This window comes from Helicoverpa zea, chromosome 22 (assembly GCF_022581195.2).
Source record: "Helicoverpa zea isolate HzStark_Cry1AcR chromosome 22, ilHelZeax1.1, whole genome shotgun sequence".
In the NCBI taxonomy this organism is placed as follows: Eukaryota; Metazoa; Arthropoda; class Insecta; order Lepidoptera; family Noctuidae; genus Helicoverpa; species Helicoverpa zea.
Window position 1 is genome coordinate 9,736,195 of NC_061473.1, and position 23,222 is coordinate 9,759,416.

The following is a 23,222-nucleotide window of genomic DNA, read 5'->3' on the forward strand; positions in this document are numbered from 1 at the left end:
ACAAATACAAACAAAGTAGTATCTAAAACGATTACCAACCTGATAACGCTATCTACCAGTTAAAACTCGGTCGAAATGACATCAATGTTTAACTTACATTACTCATTTATCTGCGCTGTAATTAATCTAGAATGTCAATCGTTACAGGTACTCGTCGAGAACGCACGTGTGAAAATTGCTGGATAAAACAGTGTTTTTAAAACAAAAGTCCAAAAAAATAAGTGTTACGAAATAAAAGTGTAATAAAATTACGAAAAAAAAGAGTGCTCACTGGCCAGTGGGTGACAAAATTCAAAAGTGGAATTCCAATTTTAAATTTAAATTTGGAGTTCGAAATATAAAAAGTGTTAGCGGCCTGTGGGTGACAGTGCAGTGTTAGTGTAACCCTGTGTATGATGAGTGGCGGGTATGGATGAGCCCCAGACTATCCATAAAACCTGCGTGAGGGTTAACTCCGCGGAGGATGACGAATCCAGGGACGAGATCGACCATGAGTTACCAAAGAAGAACCCTTTTGTTCGGGTAAGTGATACTGTTATAGCCTTTTTATCGTCCCACTGCTGGGCACAGGCCTCCTCTCACACTGAGAAGTATGGTAAATGGTAGTTAAACACTTTTTTACGGAACTAGGATTATCATTATCAAGATAATGCCGTAATATTTTAAGTAAAATTGTTATTGTTTTATGACGAAATGGTTTTAGGTGTGTTTTGGCGATTAAAAAGAGATAAGTTTTACTTACAAAATATTTGTGGATATAAAAAGGTCGTTGTTATTAGTTATTTTATGGGTGGGTGAACCCTTAATAGCCGGTGTAAAAGTATCCGAATTAATAAAGTAAGAATTCATTAGGACATTTCATTGAAAAAACTTCGTTACTACATATTTTACAATTAGTAATATCCGGAGAAACACGTGTTTACAGTAATTGTATTCATGAATAAAACAATATATGATTCTAAATTCATGAAATATCTATTAAACATCTCTCTATTGTTTGTTCAAATTAATTGTTTGTTCCAATTAAATTATATTATTATAACTTACTATAGTCTGTTTTTTAATCTCGTAGACTAAATTGACACTTGCAAAATGTCAAACTTTCTAATAATTTTGCTAGCTCTGTGGTGCAGTGTTGTACTTACGATACCGGTTCGTTGAATCGTAACTTTTTATCTATAATAGACGAATTTAATATTCATTCAAAGTTTTATATTTAAAATTCACGTACGTACACATGGCTGTACGACGTGCTACAAACTGCCAGGGATATCTGACCACGCAAAGCCATGCGTAATCATCAAGGATAAGCCCATTATTTCAGGATGACTTATTGTAAAAAGTTACGATTCAACGTACCGGTATCGTAAGTACAACACTGCACCACAGAGCTAGCAAAATTATTTGGAAGTTTGACATTTTGCAAGTGTCAATTTAGTCTACGAGATTAAAAAACAGACTATAGAGTACCTACTTGCATTGCAGAGAACAGGCTTCTTCCCACACTGAGAAGGAATAAGCGTTCATCATCTTACTCAAATTCATTTACTTTTCAGATATAATTTTTAGGGTTCCGTACCCAAAGGGTAAAACGGGACCCTATTGTTTTCACTCCTCTGTCCGTCCGTCCGTCCGCCCGTCTGTCACCAGGCTGTATCTCATGAACCGTGATAGTTAGAGAGTTGAAATTTTCACAGATTATGTATTTCTGTTGCCGCTATAACAACAAATATTGAAAACTAGAATAAAATAAATATTTTGGGTGGGGCTCCCATACAACAAACGTGATTTTTTTGCTCATTTTTGCTCTCGCGAGTCCGACTCGCACTTGGCTGGTTTTTTAATAAAACGTAGGTACTTACATGGTATTTAACGTTAGGATGATAATGTTCTCAATCCTAGAAACAAGTAAGAATAACATAGTTGTTTAATTAAGTTTTCTATTTACTTTCAGAGATATTAAAACATTGTCTCATAGTCACTGGCTAAAGGTTAGTCACTTCTACATAAAATAAGTCGCATGAGTTTGTTTTGATAAGTTAGTCATGCATACGCATATGAAACAGGTTCCATTTTGTAAAATCTTACAATGCGATTGCGATTGTGATTGAAAGACATAATTTGTCCCGACTTCGGTTATGTGATCCAAGCACATAATCACCGTGTTCTGTATTTTCAATAAGTTTTGACTATCTTGACCATTTATGACAAATTTTTTTTAAATATAACTTAACTGTTATATAAATGTAAGTACCTAGGTATATTTTTGCCAGCTGCTCCCCGGGGTTTCACCCGCGTCCCGTGGAACGTACCAACTTCGCTCACTTAGATGTCAAGTAGCCTAGTCTGTAGCCTTCCGCGATTGATAGTATATTTACCTACATGTCGGGCCATTAGTTCCTAGGATGAGCGCGTTCAAGTAAACAAACCTTTCAGTTTTATAGGTAATTAGATTGGTTGCTTATCGGATTACAAGTTACCGACAAATTGGATAATCCAATACTTCCTTGCAAAAGTTTGTGCGATTACCGCAAGCTTAGTTACCTACTTACTGAATAGAAGTTCTTTAAAGGTTACCCTGTGGGTACAAAGAAATTCATTGACGTAATATATGCATGTGTGGGTACTTCCACATTCTTTACATGTGTGCACTATGTTTATATGATTGCTATTCAAAGTCGAATCATTTACTTCAATTAGGCTATTTATAGTTGTCACAGAAGGTTAAGTGGTATATTTAGAGAAAATGAGGGTTTTCAATGAGCGGTAGGTTCTTATTTAGATTCACTTACAACTGCAATGTTGCATATTCCTGAATTAAAACCTACCCACTCGTAAATAAATCTTCCTCACTGCTTTGCTTTAGTGAAATTATTCATAGATATTGTTAAAGGATAACATTGAATGGGTATTTACTTTCTAGCTGAAATATATAGTTCTCGAGAAATATATACTGAAAATCGCGGCCTACGAATAAATCTTCATCAAGACAAAATAGTTTAACTAGCTTTAATGTAATTTCGAGATTCTTGTCCGTTTCCTTATGTTTCACGACTTTTTCCTGCGGTCAATACTTTTGCCAGCTATATTAACCATCAAAATTAGTTGCAAAAGCGACATCGACGTGCCGACTGCCGTGCCTAAAAGCTAGCAAGTACCTACCTATTAATGGTTTAGAACACAAGTTTTGAAGCATTAATATACTCCGACTTCTTAACACATTAGTACCAATTACAAGTAAAATATTAATACACAGTAAGTACTACAATATCTTCAGTTGAGTGCAGGTCGTCGCCCCACTTGCTATAGTTTTTGCCTCTTGACAATAAGTATGGCGTACATAATGTAGAACAGCGATGTACTTACCACTGAATCATTCGCTCGACTCAGCAGTGGAGTAAGCTTCAAGGTGTGTTGAGGAGGGGGTGGGCAGAGATGTAATGATATGGATAGGTATTCAATGCGAGTGAATTATTTTTCATTTTTAATGGAGGTAATTGTTACTCTTCAGCTAATAGTATAACATAATGATACTAAGTTATTCAGCTGAATAAGAACATAGTATGAATTTGTGCCTAAATTCTCACTCCAAGGTCAATAAAAACTTTCTGATAAAAAGATATCATAAAAATTATTTCTCCCAACGCGGGAATCGAACCCAAATTCTTAATAATGCCAGTGATGTATTACAATGTAAATCTGCTAAGCCATTGAAATCTGCTAAGCCACTGAAAATTGAAAGTGTAAAAAACGAAACGCACATAAGTTATTTATCTGAAATGATTGATTAACAAGCACTCAAAGTCTCAAATACAAACATAATAACTAAGTCTTAAACATAAGCTCAATAAAATAACATTACACGGTAAAGTAAAAGTGAGGTAAATAAACCTTTTAAACTGATAAATGACTTAGATCAATAACCTTCCATGTATTACCACTAGTAAGTAACCAGACGTTTATGGCAATAGGCTGTCAATGAAGTTGATGCTGGTTTTGTCAGTAGAAAATATTAGAAAAAGACTTTCTTTACCTACTACAAAAAGGAGGATCTCGATATTATTGCAATTAGCAGATTGACAAAATGTAAGTACTTATCTTAAATTCGGGGATAGTTTATTTTTGTATCTGCTTCATAAAATGATAATCATCCCTACTAGTCCCTACTAATTACTATTAAATGCTGTAACTCTGTATGTCTGCCTGTTACGCATTCACGTCTAAACCACTGAAATGACAATCGGAAATCTATAGTAAACATTTTTAGTAGGCATCCTACACAAATGAGAAGTCTTTGAGAAATACCCATTGTTTGATGAACAAATCAGTTGTCTATAACAGATATGAAGAATATTTATCAACATGCATATTCTTAAACTAAGGTATATTATACCTAATCGTATCATTTTAACCTAACAAACACAAAAACTTCGTAATAAGAACCTTGTACCTATTAATTACCTATCATTATCCAACAAACCAGCCAATATTAAAAAGTAAAATCTGCATTGGCCACAATTTCCCCGCTGCACTCCATAAGGAAATCCCGTGCATCTCGCATGCATTCCCCCGTATGCAGGCATGCAAGTAAAAGTGCATCGTATCGACAAATAGACTCAATGCTTTATTACATACTGGTTATGTTTTCACGACATGTTCTTGTCTGTAGCAATTTTTAAACGACTTTCCGAAAAGGCAGAGGTTGACATTTGGATGTTTGTAGGTTTTTCTTTAGGAATGGTGGAGCGTAATTCTGTTATTTTTCTAACATGTTAAAACTGAACAGAAATTATAATCTGAAATTGGTTATTTCTACCTATTTATTCACTGTTTCGTCGGCATACATAGAGAATAACTTTGCGTACCAGAATCAAATGTACATTTTCTAATACTTACCTACACTTCCTCTCTATCTATGACTAAGACTAAACTATTTTGTCATAATATTCTTAAGATTAGCTTGATCAAGCAAACAAACTCTTTACATTTAACATAACATAGATGTAATTGATACCCATACTGTAACCCGTAAGCCACCACATTCCCCCTTGAAGACCATTGCTAACAAACACACCACAAATCATACAAATATTTCGTAAGAAACAATAACCAAACAATACAGACATGACATGGCATTATAATATTAACTTAGGATTACACAAATACACATGCTGTGAGGCATCTGTGAGAATTTCACAAGTAGGCAGGAAAGCGGCGCGCCCTGCCGACGTGTTTGTTACCCAACTTGCGTGAGCAGAGGTCAGAACGACAGATAAACTTCATCTGCGGAGATAGCAAGAGGTTTTATATGAGTGATAGATTGTGTTTGACTAGGGATAGAATAACTTAGTTTGGTTTTGGATACAAAACTTAGATATGGTTATTTGATAATGAATAAAAATATCCCTTAAAGCACTGGTACTCAGCTACATCCGGTTAGACTGGAGGCCAACCCCAACATAGTCGAGAAAACGCTCGGAAGATAATGAATAAAAATATCCCTTACTACAAGTAGGTAAGTATTTAAAATGTAAAAGTTACTCTGATATCTTTAACTGACACGACGGCATTGATCCGATTCTGATGGAGATAATGTGTGCTAGAATAAATATTGGACAGTTTTATCCCGGTGCATAAAATAGGTGGATCCTTGATGGTGTAAGCGAAACCTTGGAAAACAGTCCGTAATGGTTATTTTTACGTTTGTTAATCGGAAAACATCCGATCTCGATACTAGAGGTACATTCTCATAATGACGACGGGTAAAAGATTTTTATCTAAAATCTTATCTTTGAAAAATAAATAACACGCGCTAATTATTATCAATGAAGGTCAAGAAAGTAATCAGCTGTTACCAAGTGTTATTTCGATTACACGGAGAGAAGTTAGAGAAATATCATGGAATACGCCTAATGTCCGCCATTGTACTGTAAGTATGTGCAAGAAGTATTTAAATAAATAAATAAATACACTATTATCATGATAATCTGTGTGAAACATTATAGCACTGAAGAGTTTGTTACTTTGCTGTAATGCGCTAAGTAATCTCAGAAACTATAGGGCTTATTATTTTTTTCAGTATAGATGCCCATTAACTATGGAAGAAAGCAATAGGCTACTTTAAAACCAGGTGTGCGGAGTATGAAGCGGCGCAACTGAGTACATAATAAAAATAAAGTGCATATTAATTCATTCTCGCTTAGCTAGCTGTGGGACCTCGCCCCACCGGACATATTTGTCCAGACTGGTACCTGTCGGAGTAAGTTAGCCATAAGTTTGAGTTTACTCTAAAGTTTATTGGTCGCGAGTGACCGCGGCATGCTTCAAGACATACTTGTATGAAACAAGACACATTTGTTACTAAATATATACGAGGAAGGACTAAGATAATAATCCTTTCAGTTTTTCTTCTTTGAAAGCTAATGCAGAGTCAAAGTCATTTATTTCATTTAGGCCTTAGGGGACTTAGGGGACCGCTTTTTACCTTCAAAAATACTTACATAAATCAAATGATAGGTACCTACCTAATTACAACATTCGTATATAAAAAAACACGAATCTTAATTAGACAATTAGAGCGGTCCCCCGACACGACAAAATTTAGTTTAGTCAGACATGCTTTAGTTGGTACTTACGAAGTGTTAAAAGTTATTTTTTGCTTTTTATAGGGTTTAGCGTTTTTAACCTTTTGTCATAATAATTGCGTACTTTTTTTGGGTCGGGGGTTTTTTTAAATTTATAATTTAATTTTATAAAGCAGTGGTACTCAGCTGCATCCGGATAGACTGGAAGCCGACCCCAACGTAGTTGGGAAAAAGGCTCGGAGAATGATGACTAAGTACTTCTACATAAAAAATCCTCAAGAACCCACATAGTAGAACCAGCTAATAAATTCACAATTGCCTATACATAGACGTGCTAGTAGAAAGCGATATATTTTCCCATGGCGTCGTCACAAACAAAGGGGTTCACTAAATATCGTATTATTTGCTACAAACACAGTTTGTGGGCACTTTCACTGGCTTGTTTGACTGTTTATGGTCAAATATTTGGACCTTATTAGTAAACATGGTAGGAGTTTTAAGAAATCATGAAAACGAGCGAATAGAGGAAAATTAAGGAAACGAGTTTTTTATGTCTTAAGAGAAGTGTTTATTTGGTGTTTTTGAGTAATATAGGCGAAGCTCGTAGTATCAACTATTAAGGTAAACTGTGGTAGTATATGCTATATCTAGAAGACGGTATTTTGTAAAGAAAAGAGAACTTTCGTAATAACAAATATTCGAACAGAGAGACAAAAAGAAAAGATGAGATTCTGTAGGTATGTTAACACCAATTATTTAACAAGATCAACATTGTTTTAGATGAGACTTAGTAACAATCGAACTTTTATATCACAAGTCAGTTTTATACTTTCTTTTATTTAGCAAAGTATTTTTATTAAGGCGACGAATTGGTCAACAATAATTCCATAACCGGCACGCGCATCTAAGGCGCCAAAAAATTAAATTATAAATTTAAAAAAACCCCCGACCCAAAAAAAGTACGCAATTAGTATGACAAAAGGTTAAAAACGCTAAACCCTATAAAAAGCAAAAAATAACTTTTAACACTACGTAAGTACCAACTAAAGCATGTCAGACTAAACTAAATTTTGACGTGTCGGGGGACCGCTCTAATTTATTAGCCTAACGTTAGAAGTAATTAAGTATATACTACTTATAACTGTGTATATAATTTTGTTTTATACGAATGTTGTAATTAGGTAGGTATCATTTGATTTATGTAAGTATTTTTGAAGGTAAAAAGCGGTCCCCCGACACGTCAAAATTTAGTTTAGTCTGACATGCTTTAGTTGGTACTTACGTAGTGTTAAAAGTTATTTTTTGCTTTTTATAGGGTTTAGCGTTTTTAACCTTTTGTCATACTAATTGCGTACTTTTTTTGGGTCGGGGGTTTTTTTAAATTTATAATTTAATTTTATTTCATGCTTTTTGAAGGAGCTCCTTAATTTTTCCTTCTTTCAGTTAATTTCTTTTATTTTAAGATGGGGTCGCTCTATGCGATCTCGGCCAAAGGATGCTGTTTAACAATCCTCATAACTTACTGGCTCTGGGAGAATTGCACAGATTGAAGAAACATAAACCTTTGGTCATTCTAGATTTTCAGCGAAGATATAAATCGATTTATCCGTTTCATTCCGGCATTCCAGGGTTTCATCCGCCACATCCCATTTCCAGTATCAGGTTCTCGTCAATTGAAGAGAACTAGTCAAGACAAATTCAACGAGCCCAAACTCGATGGGTTTACTAAAAGGCAGTTCAGGGTTACGTCTCCTACCTTCGTGCCCTAACAGCAGACCAGCTCAGTGGTTCCAGAAGACATTAGTGTTTCAAAGGAGATTGCCCGTTTTGTAAGGGAAGTTGGGTCCCAGTGAAAAATGTTTGTGCCCTGAAGATTTTTATTTTAACTAATAGGAAAAACATTGCATTTTCATAATCAGAAACCTTTTTTCATTTATTCACCCTGGTTCAAGAGATATCATTATTTTTCTGTTTTAAGAATATAGGTTATAATTAGAAATTGACATGGACTATAGATCACTATGAGCATAGAAATATGTACTGTAAATAGCAGTACCATGGAATTATGTCTCTATTTATGCATAAAGTAATGGAATTGTTATTATGTGTTTCCCGCGGTTACACCCGCGTCCCCGGGAACACCTTTCCATACCCGGATAAATTATAGCCTACCTAATCAAATCTTTCCTCTTTATAATATTAGTATAGACTCATAATTACCGTTATTGATAGTTATTATTATTTTAGTAATAGCAAGGGAAATAAAAAAAAAACAAAACATGAATAAACTATTTATTCTTCATAAAATATTTCGTCCAAAGATTGAGCTGGAGCACTCACATTGTTGAAGCGGCCCCAGCTTAAATACCACAATACTGTCATAGTATGAGCACAACACCCTACCGTACGGTTACCCACTAGACAGTTACAATAGTAAGCAATGATACTTTCTAAAGAATTTGCCCGATCTTCATCTCTACTTATCAACAAATAAGAGTAATATGTTTTATGGCTCACATGGCGGGACTTAATTCTAGTCCTAATTAAATAATTATTTTGACCCAATATTAAGGGCAAATCCTCTTCCAAGACATCATTGCTTACTTCAACATTATAAGTACCATTACTTCTTATGTGCTCCCCATAATAGGATCTAGCCTGTTTTAATTGGTAAGATCCCAATGCAAATCTTCTTAAATCATCTAAAGTTAATCTTGGAAAATGATCTAAATGGGGAGCATTGCTGTCTATGTTTTGGAAAACCGTACGTCTCCTATTGATGTTATCCCTTCGAATAAATTCCCCCAAATAATTACTACTGTTTAATCTCGCCTGAGCAATTTGCACATACTCTGCAGCGTCAGGTCTATCTTCAATTGTTGGGTGGAATTTATTCAAAAGGGCACAAACAATTTTAAAATCATCCATAAGGTGTGTTGATGCTCTGTTAAAATATTCTTGTCGAAACAGTTTGTAGTCTCTTTTGATGCGACCATTTACAATTTCAACTACCCATCTACACATAGTCACACACCTAGACTTGTTTGCTTGGTCAGTGGTCAATTGAAATTCACCTTCCAATAATGACTCAGGCATGTATGTTTTATAATTATAGCTTTGGAGTTCAGGGATCACGTCTCTAAATCCCCTATCCAATATAAAGACATCCCCCTGTCTAAAAAATGAGCGCATTGGACCACTTTCATTACGAAATAGATCACTCATGATTGTCGAGTCATTTTTTGTTGCTTCATATGGTCCAATGCACTCTAAAATATATCCATCACAACATGTGATTAAAAAGGGTTTAACCAAATTATTATATTTGTGTAGACTATATGTCTGTTTCTGATATTTGTAGTTACTACTACTCTGTACATAAACATATGTACCATCACATATGACAATAGCAGGTTTAGAATCTGGAGCCATGCTACTGTCTCCGAATAGACCTTCAGGAATAGTCCTGTTACGTGAGGCCACATTTTGTATATTAGTGTGATTAACTCCCAAATGCATTGGTACAAAATGTTCTTTTAAACATTCCCTAACAATGTTCATTTTTTTTTCTAATGTAGATCGTGGCAATTGAAAAAGAGTTGCCAGTCTTTGGTTGCTGTCCCCTGTCCTAAGTTTAACAAGAAATGTGCTTAATGCAAGGCTAGGATTTCTAACCTTATTATGTAAAGTAGGAAGGCTATTTAATATTTCATTAAACTGCATCTCTGTAAGTCCCAGCCAATAATGGCGTAAATGTGCATCCATTGCTGCAATATTATTAAAATCTAAACTTCTTTGAGAAGCTCTTTCCAGTATGGAAAATATATCATCAACTTGAAAGCTAGTAAAGTCATTTAGGTTGGTAGTCAGTTCATCCCACTGATTGCTATATAAATGGTGATGACAGATTCTAGCATTTAAAGGTATATATATATTGTACTGCAATAACAACAGTTCCTTTATAGTCATAGGTACTAAAAGACGTTCATCATTATCACAGCCTACAAACATACAGTGACGAGAAGCTGCAGCAACTCGTTTATACTTTTGTGAGTTAATCTTAGATTGAACTCGTAATGCTTGTTGTGGTTGAGATGTTGGAGCTGGCATTGGAGGTGGTTCAGGTATCTCGGGGTCTTCTAATGAAGATAGAGCTGCATCCATGACCCTTGCAGGTCTGTTTGAATCTTGAACCTCCAAACGTCTCGTCTCCCGAGTTGCTGCTAACCAGCAAGGAATGCACACTTTTTGTAAATGTGGAACCTAAAATGAAATAGTTGGTATTAGTGAATATCAGAATAGGTACCAAACCCTATATTGTTATTGTGCAAGCATATGAATAAAAATAGCATCAATTAGAAATAAACTATGCAGCATTTTTTCTGAAACATTATTTAGAAAATGTTAAACACAATTGCAGGGTATGAGATCTCAGGTTCAGTTCCAGGATTGGGTTTCTGGGTATTTCCATTAAGATTTCATGAGTAGTAACCAGAAGAGCCTGGAATACTGGGTTTGTGCCTGGTTGATTGCATGGTCTCACCGTTATTACTTAGAACATAACTGACAAAATGTATTGTGTACTGTTAGGTACACCTCTGCCTAATCGTCGTCACGCTTGTGATTGGGGATTATAGGCGTGATGATACAGAATGTTATTAAATAATACTCACCAGATGTGCTAAAGTCCATCTTAAAATCATGCTACGTTGTGGACAGTCTAACTCAACTCTGTGGGTTCTCCGACTTGCAACAGAGATACCACATCCATAACAAACATTTAAGTGACCATATGCAGGTGATATATCCTCGTGGGATCCAGTTATATTTGACAATATCCTTTCTTGCAACAGCAAATAACATTCAATACATAGGATATCATCTGACGTTACCTGGAAAAGATTATATTCTATACTATTCTATATTTATAACTGCTTAAACTTGTAAATACATAAACTCTCATAAAGAACTAAGTTTACAGTGCTAAGTTTACTCTAATCAAATGTTATTTTGAGTTTGCATAATGCATTTAACCACTATATTTATATTGTCCACAATAATTATTATTGTTTATGCACACGATAACTTACAGGTGTAGGCGTTGTCCAAGTTCGTAGAAGAACTGTCATTTGCTCGTTCAACTCCTCAACTGTATACCGGCGTAAATTAGACGCTAGTAAAAGGGAACAGTTAATACAGCGTCGGTAAGACAGGCGGTGTGCCCGACTTCTGGCTGGGGTAGACATAGTTCTGACAAAAACAGTTCGGGAGTTCAATATCACACAAGGATTTCACTAAGAGTCAAATTGTTCTCCAAGAATAGCACTTTATCTCACAAAGAACAGCACAAACAAGAGTCAAGCACTTAGAGTCAATATCTCACAAAGAGGAGTCAATTATCTCACAAAACATAAAGTAAGTACGCGAGGAACTTATTAGCTCAACTCGGTGGTAGCAGAAAGGCACGTATCGTAAATAATAACTAAGTAAATACGGAATTCAAAACTCAACGTATTATACAAAGCAATCACGAACACACAACGAACGAACGTCAAAGTGATGTGACATGCGCAAGTAAATGTTGCCAGAGCAATTATATTTAATCATTAATAAATCGATTTAAGTTTTTAAATTACGTAAGGCTTTTATTTTAATTTAAAATCGCTCTTATCTTATCTATCTTATCTTATCTGTTCAACAATATAGACTTATCATGAATATAGTTAGAATAATAATTAAAAATAATTGTATTTTTTTATTTTTAATAACTGTTTTGTTTTGATATCGATTACTCTATTGATTAAAATACGTAATTTTCAATAGTTATTTGATATCTGGCAACTTTTTTTTGTTTACCAATCAAACGGATGTCGACGTAATGTTTAACTATTAATTAATTTTAACTTTATTCCCAGGGTGAAAGAAATTGTATAAAAAATAATTTGGAAACAAAAAAATAAACAATATTTTTAGGTTATTATTCCATTCAGGCACACGATACCACAAAAGGGACCTGCCCCGTGGCAATCTCCTTTCAGATCCCACACATGCTTGCAAGTAAACTGAGCGTGTAACATTCCTCTAACACCTAACAAACGAGCTGATGACCTTGAAGACCTGAACCGATTTCCACCAAACATAGCTAAGAACACTCCCGAATGACACTCCTTTTAAACAAAAAAAACCGCATTACAATCGGATCATCCGTTTGGGAGCTACGATGCCACATACACACACACACACACACACACACACACACAGACACGTCAAACTTATAACACCCCGTCGTTTTTGCGTCGGGGGTTAAAAAGCGTCTGAGCGGGGCGAGCACGGAGGAGAAGTGGGGACGAGGATAACAATACGCGCGCTAGCTTATAACTAAAAGTCGTAAGCGACAAAATGGTTTTGTAATTTTATTATTTAGAAATGATAATTTGATAAAAATTCCTTCCACAATTTTAAAGAGTATGTATATACTCAACTACTAAAAAAGTTAAGAGGCTTAAATCGGTCCCGTTTGCCCATAATATGTGAATCTCTTTTTAAAAAGAGGTATGTTTGATATATTTTTCTCTGTTATAAAAGTTACCTAATCATGTTTTGCAGTCTAACAAAATAAGGTTTATATCATGAACTTTCAGGTAACCAAGTTGTATTTTGATCCGTTTTGTATTTACTGAGAAAAATTTAGATCCTTGGCGCCAAAGTTTCCAATTCGTCCTCTTAATGAAGGAAAACCGTTAAAAACTAACAGACAGAATTGAGTAAACTTGATTGTTCAACAAAAACTCGCTTACGAGCTCTTCAAAAATAAAACATAAAAAAAAACTGTAACACTTTCATATCGACCTACATTGCGAAACATTTCTCCGAAACTACTGAACCAAAACAAAGCAAAAACTACCAGAAAAACTAGACACAGTTTAATTTAAGTTTTTTAGATATTAAACGTGTTTCATTTAATGGTACATGGATTCTGTTTAAAAATCTTAAAAATTGTAGACCGAACTTTTGGTCAAAAAAGAAACCAGAAATCTACAAATATGAAAGCTTATGTAAGTAATTGTTATATTTATAATTAAAATTGGCAAATACTAGCTTACACTAGTGGCTAAAATGTGTTATTCTAAAAAGTATTTCATCAGCTATCACTGCCAAATTTCGTCTAAATCTGTTCAGCCGTTAATGCGTGTAACACTAATATACTCATAAGTATATGTTTATTTTTATGCCTTTAGGTTTAATATTATTTAGTTTAATTCATGATATAATTTCATTAAGTTACCTAAATAGTTATTTTATTAAACAAATCTCTATATTGCACATTCCACTTTAGTTTAGATAATAATTGTAAAACAATGCCGATACCCTTGCAATGTTCACACCGAATCTAAATATGAAGCCTATTTAAATTTCAACCCTATCTCTTAGGGCATAAAGTTTAAAATAACAGTGACCGGGTTACCTAGATTTGAGAATCTAAATACCATCACCATTATTTAAATTTCAACCCTAAGTCTTATAGCATAAAGTTAAAAATATAAGTGACCGGTTTACCCAGATCTGATAAGTTGAGTGAATGACAACATTAGTTGTTTCATTCAGTAGTGTTCTAGTTCATTCAACCCTGGTAAAGGAAATCGGTTTTCATGGCCATTTTTAGAAATAAAGAAAACTGACTTACTAGCTGAATCAATTGTTATGTCCTATAGACGGAAATACAGCCATTTTATTATTTACTAAGCCCAAGTTCACCGATGAAATAAACGACCATTTTTCCAAACAACAAAAACACTTTTAAGAAAAACGTACGTCATTTCTTAGGTCTTCCTCTTCCTCTCCATCCATCGTTTGCATGCATATCATCCCTCCTCATTACATGCCCATACCATGACAATCTTCTACTTCTCATCTTTTCTGTAACTGGCGCTACTTTCAGACTTCCTCTAATGTAATCATTCCTCACTTTATCCATTCTTGTAACACCACACATCTCAGCATTCTCATTTCTGCTACATGCACTCTCTTCTCATCCCTCTTTTTAACCGACTTCCCAAAAAGGAGGAGGTTCTCTATTCGGCCGGTATGTTTTTTTTTTTTTTCTATGTATGTACATCGATTACTCCGAGGTTTATAGACCGATTTACGTGATTCTTTTTTGTTCGACTCGGAATAGCTGCCAGTTGGTCCCATAGTCATCAGGTCAGGATCTGATGATGGAAACCCTGAGAAATCGAGGGCAACCTTCGAAAGTTGTAGGCATACATAGGGTAAAAACTTGACACTCAGGTGTACGCCTAAAAGCACTATTCAACAGTGAAGATTTGGAGCTGACCTGATGATGGAGACCAGAGAGGGCCGAGGGAACTCGACAACTGAATATGTAAACTACCTCGTGTTTGAGCTTAAATTATTTGTATTGACAAGACCTTTGCAACAGTGAAGGTTTGGAGCTGACCTGATGATGGAGACCAGAGAAAGTCGAGGGAACTCGACAACTGAATATGTAAATACCTCGTATTTGGACTTATATTCTTTGTATTGATGAGAACTTCCCACTTATATGGATAGTGACAACTATTCGTATCACTGAAAAGCTGTAAATAAAAAACTAACCTAGAAGTCGGTGGCAAAATTAACTTAGTAACATCCATTAGACACCGACTTCTAGGCCGATGCACCTAAAATTAGTTTTTTTTTTTTGCTTTTTAGTGTTTTGGGAAGTCGGTTTAATTTTTTTGTAAAAAAGTTTTTTATTCAATGCCCAACACTCCGATCCATACAGGACGACAGGTCAAAATTCCTTCTTCAATCCACCTTAAAACCGGCTCTTAATATAACAATTGCCTCTGTTGAATTCCTGTGAGCATTTATTTATTATTAATACACCATAACAAATCCATAGATTCCGATCAATAATTTACGAGCCTCCATTAACAATGAATCAATGTCTAAACAACAAACACTTGTCTATGGAATGTCGTAAACATTAGCACTCCTTTACCCTAATCTGCGCCTGCGCAGGTGTCTTACAAGACTATCCAGCTATATTTGTTTACCATTTTGGCGTCGAGCAAGCTTTAACAATTTATTCTATGACCCCAATATCTCTTGAGTAAGACCTGATGACAATCCCAACAAAAGATTTTCAACCTTAAAGCTGGGCTGTTAAAGTTGGTAATAGCTTGTATCGTACAAGGAGTTATGATGTTGTGGGTTTGAAGTTGAAATCTTGCACATCTGAAATCAAATTGCAGAAAAGAATTTGTCTCATTAAGAGTAATTCGCTCTAGGCTGTTAGAGGTCTGTGGCATTCCATTGACAAGAATGTCGATTTACTAAGGTTTGGCCATGTTTTAATTGCTTCAAAAATAATTAATAGTGCTTTCGATTCCCAAGTTGGTAAAATATCAAGTTTTCCACCAATAATGAGCTTTTAGTGCGGCCTGAATACTGCAGTAAATAATTTAATAGATAGTGAACCTGTTGCTGAGGTTTCACTCGTCTTAAATCCTAGTGTCATTGGAATACCTTTTGTAGCTTACCGTCGAAAAACAGCAACTGCCGTAATTCCAAGCTTAAACGCATGTTTTCTTAAGTAAGACACGTTAAACCCTACCTAATCTACCTATTTACAAAAATAAAAAAAGGAAAAATAAAAACTATGTACCAAAAAATTCATCCGCATCGGCCCAAAGCGGGGATCGTGCCCAAAAGGCTGCATTGCCACGCTAAAATATAGGTGCCTATATTTTCTTTAGTATAAAAGAAGATTTCAAATCAAGTCAAATATAGGCCAATGACGCTAGAACATTACATTTTCACCGCAACAATACCACCGAAGAGCTAATATCTACATAACCTTAATACCCTCACTACAAGCTAGGTACCAAGCTTTGGTACTAAGTGCACCGTGGGAACCAGGCACCCTCGTATTGTGATGATAATTGAAACATAGCTGATCCACATAGTTGGATACAAGAAACGGAGTGTTTTGTGTTGTTTCTCTCGTGTAGTCATTGGGGTTTTCTAAAATAGTTTTAGGTGAAAGAGGGAAAGATAAGTGTATGTTATGGATTTCATTTGTGATCGGAACTGATTTTAAAATGTCCTCTTGGTTTAAGTACACATTATTTCTAACCCTGAATCACTCAAACACTACTTAACTTTAAGTTTCACCACAGATTACTATAAGGGTGCGTCCACATCTGGCGAATGCGCCGCGAATGCGCAGCACGCGAGCCGATCGCGAGCTGTCCGCGAGCTGCGCGCGTGCAGTCACTGCAATAGTTCGGTGCGCCTCTTTAGCGCAACTCACGCAAGGCTCGTATAGAGCGCGCGAGCGGCGCGCGATCTGCGCGCAATCAGTTCTCGCCCTTACAGTTCCGTATATTGGCTCAGTACTATCGAAGATGGCAGACGTCGCGCGCCGCCTGCGCGCCGCTCGCGTGCGGCGCTTAGGTCGCGCGCGAGCTGCGCGCGGGCGGCGCAGAAGCGGCGCACGAACAAAAATGCACGCGCGCAGCTCGCGGACAGCTCGCGATCGGCTCGCGTGCTGCGCATTCGCGGCGCATTCGCCAGATGTGGACGCACCCTAATAGTTACTGGATTAACTTAAAAGTCTTTCTGTCGCAGCTGTTGTGCGTTAGTGGCAGTGATAAAATAATGTTTAAATAGCACTTAAAATTAACTGACGATTGAGTATTCTGTTTAAAAATATCATAATATGAAGTTCACCCGTATATCGTGACAGCTTTCTCAGCAGTTTTTCCTTCTGCCGTTATAAAAAGGCCTTTTAATCCAAGAAAACTTTATTGGTTTGGCGAAATTATCCATTTGTAGCCCCTTGAATCATACTAGATTTTCGACTACTTATACTATAAACTACTAGGTAAAACCGTTTTTTCCTATTGTAGTATTTGAAGGCATTCAAAGCTAGAGTTCAAACAAACGGCCAGCCTAACAGTGCAGTTTGACCTTAATGGTCGGCATTCAGCTGTCAGCATCAATCATGAGATGTGGTGGCGTGAGTCAGCAGATATTGGTAATGGAAGATGCTACTCCAAAATCAGCTATAATACTATTATCTATACTATTAATGTTATATGGCTCCAAAACTACTAAACCAATTTGAAAAATTAATTCATTGTTTGAAAACTACACAATTCCCGAGTAACACGGCCTATATTGTATCCGGGTACGTTCCTCTCCAGGAACCGCGTGAAAACCGCTAGTCTATGCGAATATTATAAAGCTGACGAGTTTGTTTGCTTAAACGCGCTACTCTCAAGAGTTACTGATCCGATTTTCAGTGTTAGATAGCTCACTTATCGAGGCAGGCCCTTTTTATTCGGTTTCACAAAGTGATTCCCACGGGACGCTGGTAAACCGCTGGTGTAAGCTTATACATTGCAGTGTCAGAATTTTTCACCCATCCAAACTTTTACGCTTATAATACTAATGTGATTTCAACTTAGGTACATTGAAAGATCATGGTAACCTATCAAAATCCACGCCCTTCTCAAAAAGCTCAACAGTCAATCACCCACTATTCGCACGCCATACAAACGTCAGTTAACTGTTTGACACTTCGATGACGTCATCGCATGCGTGCGCGCCGGTAGGCTCGTCGACAATCCCTCTTGTAGTGAAGGAAGATGGAACAGACATGGGTAGGGTATTCTGTTGTCAGTCAATTGTTTTTTTTACTTCTTAAAAGCAGTATTGTGAATGTAGGAAGTTTACTTTGAGCTTCCTTATGCTAGGTACAATATTACGTACATAAAGAAAGTAAAGAATCGAGGGTTTATATATTTTTTTTTAAGTAAAGAGAATTGTTACATTATTGATGGAAGACTCCATCAATATTAATGATTGGAGAACGGGCGATATGGGAAAAAATAAGAAAGCGGTGGATGAATTTGAATGTCTTTGTGAGTATGATGACAAAATGCATAGACTCGGTAGTTTTTGTGGCTTCCAAGACTATTATTAAAAACCTCGATCTCCTTATTACAAGAATTAGACAGGAGTGTGTAATAACGTGGCTTTGCTTCTACCTAAAACTCAACTCTTCAGTTAAATAGAATTCTTCATACTTTGCGCTGCCGGATCCATATCAAAGTTTCTATCTTACAAAATATACCTACTAATTGTAAAAATTGAGTGAACAATCAAAGGATCGAGAGGTGTGGAGACAAAATGGGGAGGATTTTGCCCAGCAATGGGACAGTAAAAGCTAAAAAAAAAATGAGTGTACCAAGTACACCTTCTTAAAGGTAAACATTTTCTGCATATCCTCTATCCGTACCTCTTCCTTATCAATATAAAAGTCGTACATCTCAGAATCCAGTATGTTTAACGAAAGTGATAGTTGACTGTCGACTGGTCGTACCCGCTGCCACTGGTTACAGGTTATCATAACTGTGTACTCACTGTAGGCTGTTGGGGCTGACCGTTACCTACTGGAGATTCAGGTCCTCACCTGATGAGAGGCTTTTAACATGTAAATGTTTGCTGGTAATTTATTTGCATAGTGTGTTTTGGGTTTCCAATGTAAGTATAGTCAAATAGTTTTGACGACTCACTAAATTAAGCTATTTGGCGACTCGCACAAACGCAGTAGGCACTGGTTTTTAGAAGATTTTCACCACCGTGAGGTTTTTATAGGTCGAACTTCAGGGCAGAACAGTGAGAATTTTGCTAGTTTTAATATTGCATGATAACATTTTTTGGTGACTTGCGGAACGTTAGTAGAGTGACTCGCATAAAAAAAATCAGAAAATATTACAACCCATATTAAAATGTATTAAACACTGTATGTAATGCCCGGTTTACACTTTGTTAAGTTAACACTGCAGGTGATTAGTGCAGGTGTTTAGTAATCAAGGTGTGAACGGAAGCGTAAAGTGATTAGTGTTAAGTGATACGTGCGATTAGTACTTATTGATTAGTGCGAGTGAATAGAATCAAGGTCTATTTTTGTTGTTAAGTGACTACCCCCTCTCAACTTTTCTACTACCCTCTCTCGCAATTTGCCTGTACTAATCAGTGTGTAAATACGTGTGTCTTAAGTGCGCAGTGTCAAGTTCAAAGCGAAAATGAAGTGGACGGAACAACATACTTTAAAATTCGTACAAGAATACATAAAGTTTGAATGCCTATACAATGTAAAGTGCGCAGAATTTAAAAACAAACAGTTGAGAGATGCGGCCCTATTGAAACTGAGTGAAGCGATGGGAATTCCCGATTTCAAAATTGAGTTCATTTTCTATATCATATACCACAACAGATACAATCTCCTTAATTATTTGTCTCAATATTAGGCTCTGTTCATCTTCCATTTCTAGAGACACTATGCACAACGGACAGTACCACTATGAGCTTCTTCCTAAACACTGTGTAAACGGAGATGGAAAAGATTACTTAACACTTGAGACTTATCGCGTAAAGTTAACGCTTAACACTTATCACTTCACACTTCGCAAAGTGTAAATCGGCCTTAAAATTGAATTAATGATTACTTACAGTTATTCTGCTAATACATTTATTATAATATTTCTCTATCCTTCGGCAAACGCCTCCATTAAACCCAGCTCAATCAGAAAGCAAATTGTCAATCTCATTGTATGCAAAACTAACACCACCCACGCACATAACCAGCATCTCCAATATTCAACTTTAACGTAATGTGTATAAAGTTGAATATCGTATGTACACACGCACATCACCATCATCTACAATATTAAACCTTATGTTCCAAGTATTAAAGTTGAATTTCGTATGCACATTTTCAATCAATCCAGATAGTATTGATTAAACATGATGGCGTCACAATTCTATATTCAAATTTTAAAATTATAAGTTCGAAAATAATTGTTATTATGAGACGAAAGACGACGATTGCATGTTGAACTCTATTGTAAGATCAATAAAGTTTCAAATTGTTTGTTTTATGAAAGGACTAGATAAACATTTGAAAAACTTGAATGAGTAGAAAACACTACAGCAATTTGAACTTTATTTTCTTTGAAACAAGGTTGTAAATGGTTCGAAGGTTAAAGTGACGGTTAAAATTGAATGGCGGTTAGTCGTGACCGGGCTAAATGCAATGGTGCCTGGTTTTTTTCAGTTAATATGCAAGATGTCTACATTGTTATCTAAACCAGTTAAGTTATCATACTGGTTTCCTATCTAGGTTAACTGGTATTGTTGGTAGATTAGACTGATGGTGCAGTGAGACAGTAGCGCGGTCGTTGATCGGTAGATGTGGGTTTGAAGACCGACTTCCTACGCAGGTTCGATTTTAGTAAGTAACACCTTTTTTTTTGTAGTTGTCTACATTTACATATAGACCTATGGTTTCACCCGCGTCCTCTGGGAACGACTCTGCGCGCCCGGATAAAGTAGCCTACAGCTTTTTCACAAATGGTTTAGGTACTGAACACTGAACGATTTTAACAATTCGATCCACCATAGTTGAAATGATTCAAACAATCCTTTCAACTTTGTAATATTTTATTATTAATATATTGAATTTTCAGTATTTTTCATGTAAGAAAAAAAAATTGCAAGCATTTCCTCAAAGTACCTAACAAACACATTTTCCTCTAACTCCAACCTTTTCCTACACATCGAAACTTCACAATAATATCGCAACAAACCTCTTAAAACAGGTTACAAAATAAAACAATATAAACCATTACATATACACTTAATAATAAAATTAGTAGCAACTTGTCCGTCCGTCAGTGCTGCGTGCATTCCTCGGTGACGGACGATCTGAGTGCAAACTGCTGGTAAATAGTTACAGCGAGGCGTTTATGATAACACAGATAATGTAGAAATGGAGTATGCATGACAAGCTTGATATGCTGCCTCCATCTTTTTTTTGCCAACAGAAAATCTTCATAAAAGGTGTCATCGTACTGACTGATATAATATAGAGGAAATATTTTTTTTCTTTCTTCGAACCACACAGGCCCCATAAGTACTGAACCGATTTATAAAATTCTTTCAAAAGCTTTGGAAAACATCCTATGAAAAGCTACACTCTTCCCAAGTAACACAATATGCTATATTTTATCGTAGTACGTTCAGTTGTTCCTATAGGACGCCTGTGAAACCGCAGAAAAATTGATAGTTTAATAATAAAATTAGTACCAACTTGTCCGTCCGTCAGTGCTGCGTGCATTCCTCGGTGACGAACGATCTGAGTATAAACTGCTGGTAAATAGTTGCAACGATACGTTTCTGATAACACGGATTATGTAGAAATGGAGTATGCATAAGAAGCTTGAAATGCTGCCTCCATCTTTTTTTTGGAGTCAAAAAATCTTCATGAAAGCATTCATTTATTATGGTGCAATATTTTAACTAGATATTTTGTTTTCTATAACGTCATAAAACAGCCTTATAATTCCACTGCTGGACCTAACATATTTACCACTGGGGAAAGTGTTAAGGAAGAATTTAAATGAGAATATAGGAAGGGGACTACCAAAGAAACGATTGGATTATGTGAAGAGGATTATTTACTAATGAAAATACGTCAGACAGAGAAGAATGGTAGAAGGAGACAGACTCCAAGTAGGAAATTCAGATTAATCGGGTAAGAAAATAATAATGATCTGGAATTTGTAACTTCAAAAATTCAACAGTTACTAACTTCAGAGCAACAAACTAATTTAACAATAACTACGGCAAATAAACACTCCATGCACTCCTCAATCCATGTCCCCGTTCACCCATGAGCAGTATTCTGCAGTATAATACTTACCGTCCCACATTCCTTGCCGTGCCCAAATGTCGCACCGAGGTCGCCGGTTCGAACCCCGTGCAGGCTTTATCTCTTACATCTACATAGTAATTGCTGACAGGAATTTCTGTTGAAGAAGATTTATTGGTGTCTTTCTATCTGAAAAAGGAGTATTATTTACAGTGAAAATGCGAATTATTTAACGCCTACCTGTCTCCAGGCCTATCTAATATGTCCATCTATTGGAGAAAACCGCATCAAAATTCGGCAGCAAGTATTTTCTTAGCCTTTGTCCCCGTCTTTTATAACTAACTGCTTATATGTTATTTGTTGTTAGTTCCCAGCTTTTATCAGTGTCCTCCAAAGGAAGGTTTTTTTATTTCTCATTTTTGCCTACCCAATTTTGCGCAACCTGTTATAAAATTCACTAAACACACTATGACTACAACAGGTACGTTAATATCTTAACGGCATCTCCATCAACAGGCTAGGCAGTGACAGGCGTGCTAACATTCCATTGTGGAAGGTCATGACTGCATGATTGAAGATTGTATGTTATAGCAGTGGTTACGGGCAGTCAGAAGCCAGTAACTCTGACAACCAGTCTTACCCAGAAGTATTGGCTTGCCCGGGTTGAGGAGGTCAGATAGGCAGTCGCTTCTTGTAACACACTGGTAGGGTAGCTGTATCTGGTTAGACTGGGAGCCGATCACAACATAGTTGGGAATAAGCTAGACAGATGAAGATGATGATGATGTTGTAATTTGTGTATAATTTGTGTTTTGATTATGAAAAATTCAATAAATGCTTTACAAACACATCAGGTACTTTGTTATCTTAAAGGCATCTCCATGAACAGGGTAAGCAGTGACAGGCTAGCT

The 23,222-nt window shown here is 36.1% G+C and overlaps 2 protein-coding genes across 3 annotated transcripts in view; one reads left to right on the forward strand and one right to left on the reverse strand.

The window, feature by feature from the left end:
- LOC124641215 (rhophilin-2-B) overlaps nt 1-23,222 on the forward strand; it is a 135,294-nt gene that overhangs the window by 31,301 nt on the left and 80,771 nt on the right. For both annotated transcript variants that reach the window (XM_047179235.1, XM_047179236.1), the window contains exon 2: nt 148-522. In XM_047179235.1, the coding sequence (XP_047035191.1) occupies nt 409-522 (114 nt within the window). In that variant the 5' untranslated portion in view covers nt 148-408. The remainder of the gene's footprint in view (nt 1-147; nt 523-23,222) is intronic.
- LOC124641217 lies at nt 8,860-12,587 on the reverse strand. Its single transcript, XM_047179239.1, has 3 exons — nt 11,675-12,587; nt 11,258-11,476; nt 8,860-10,847 (listed from the first exon to the last, which is right to left on the reverse strand). Exons 1-3 carry the CDS (start codon nt 11,828-11,830, stop codon nt 8,877-8,879), a joined length of 2,346 nt encoding a protein of 781 aa, XP_047035195.1. The 5' UTR covers nt 11,831-12,587; the 3' UTR covers nt 8,860-8,876.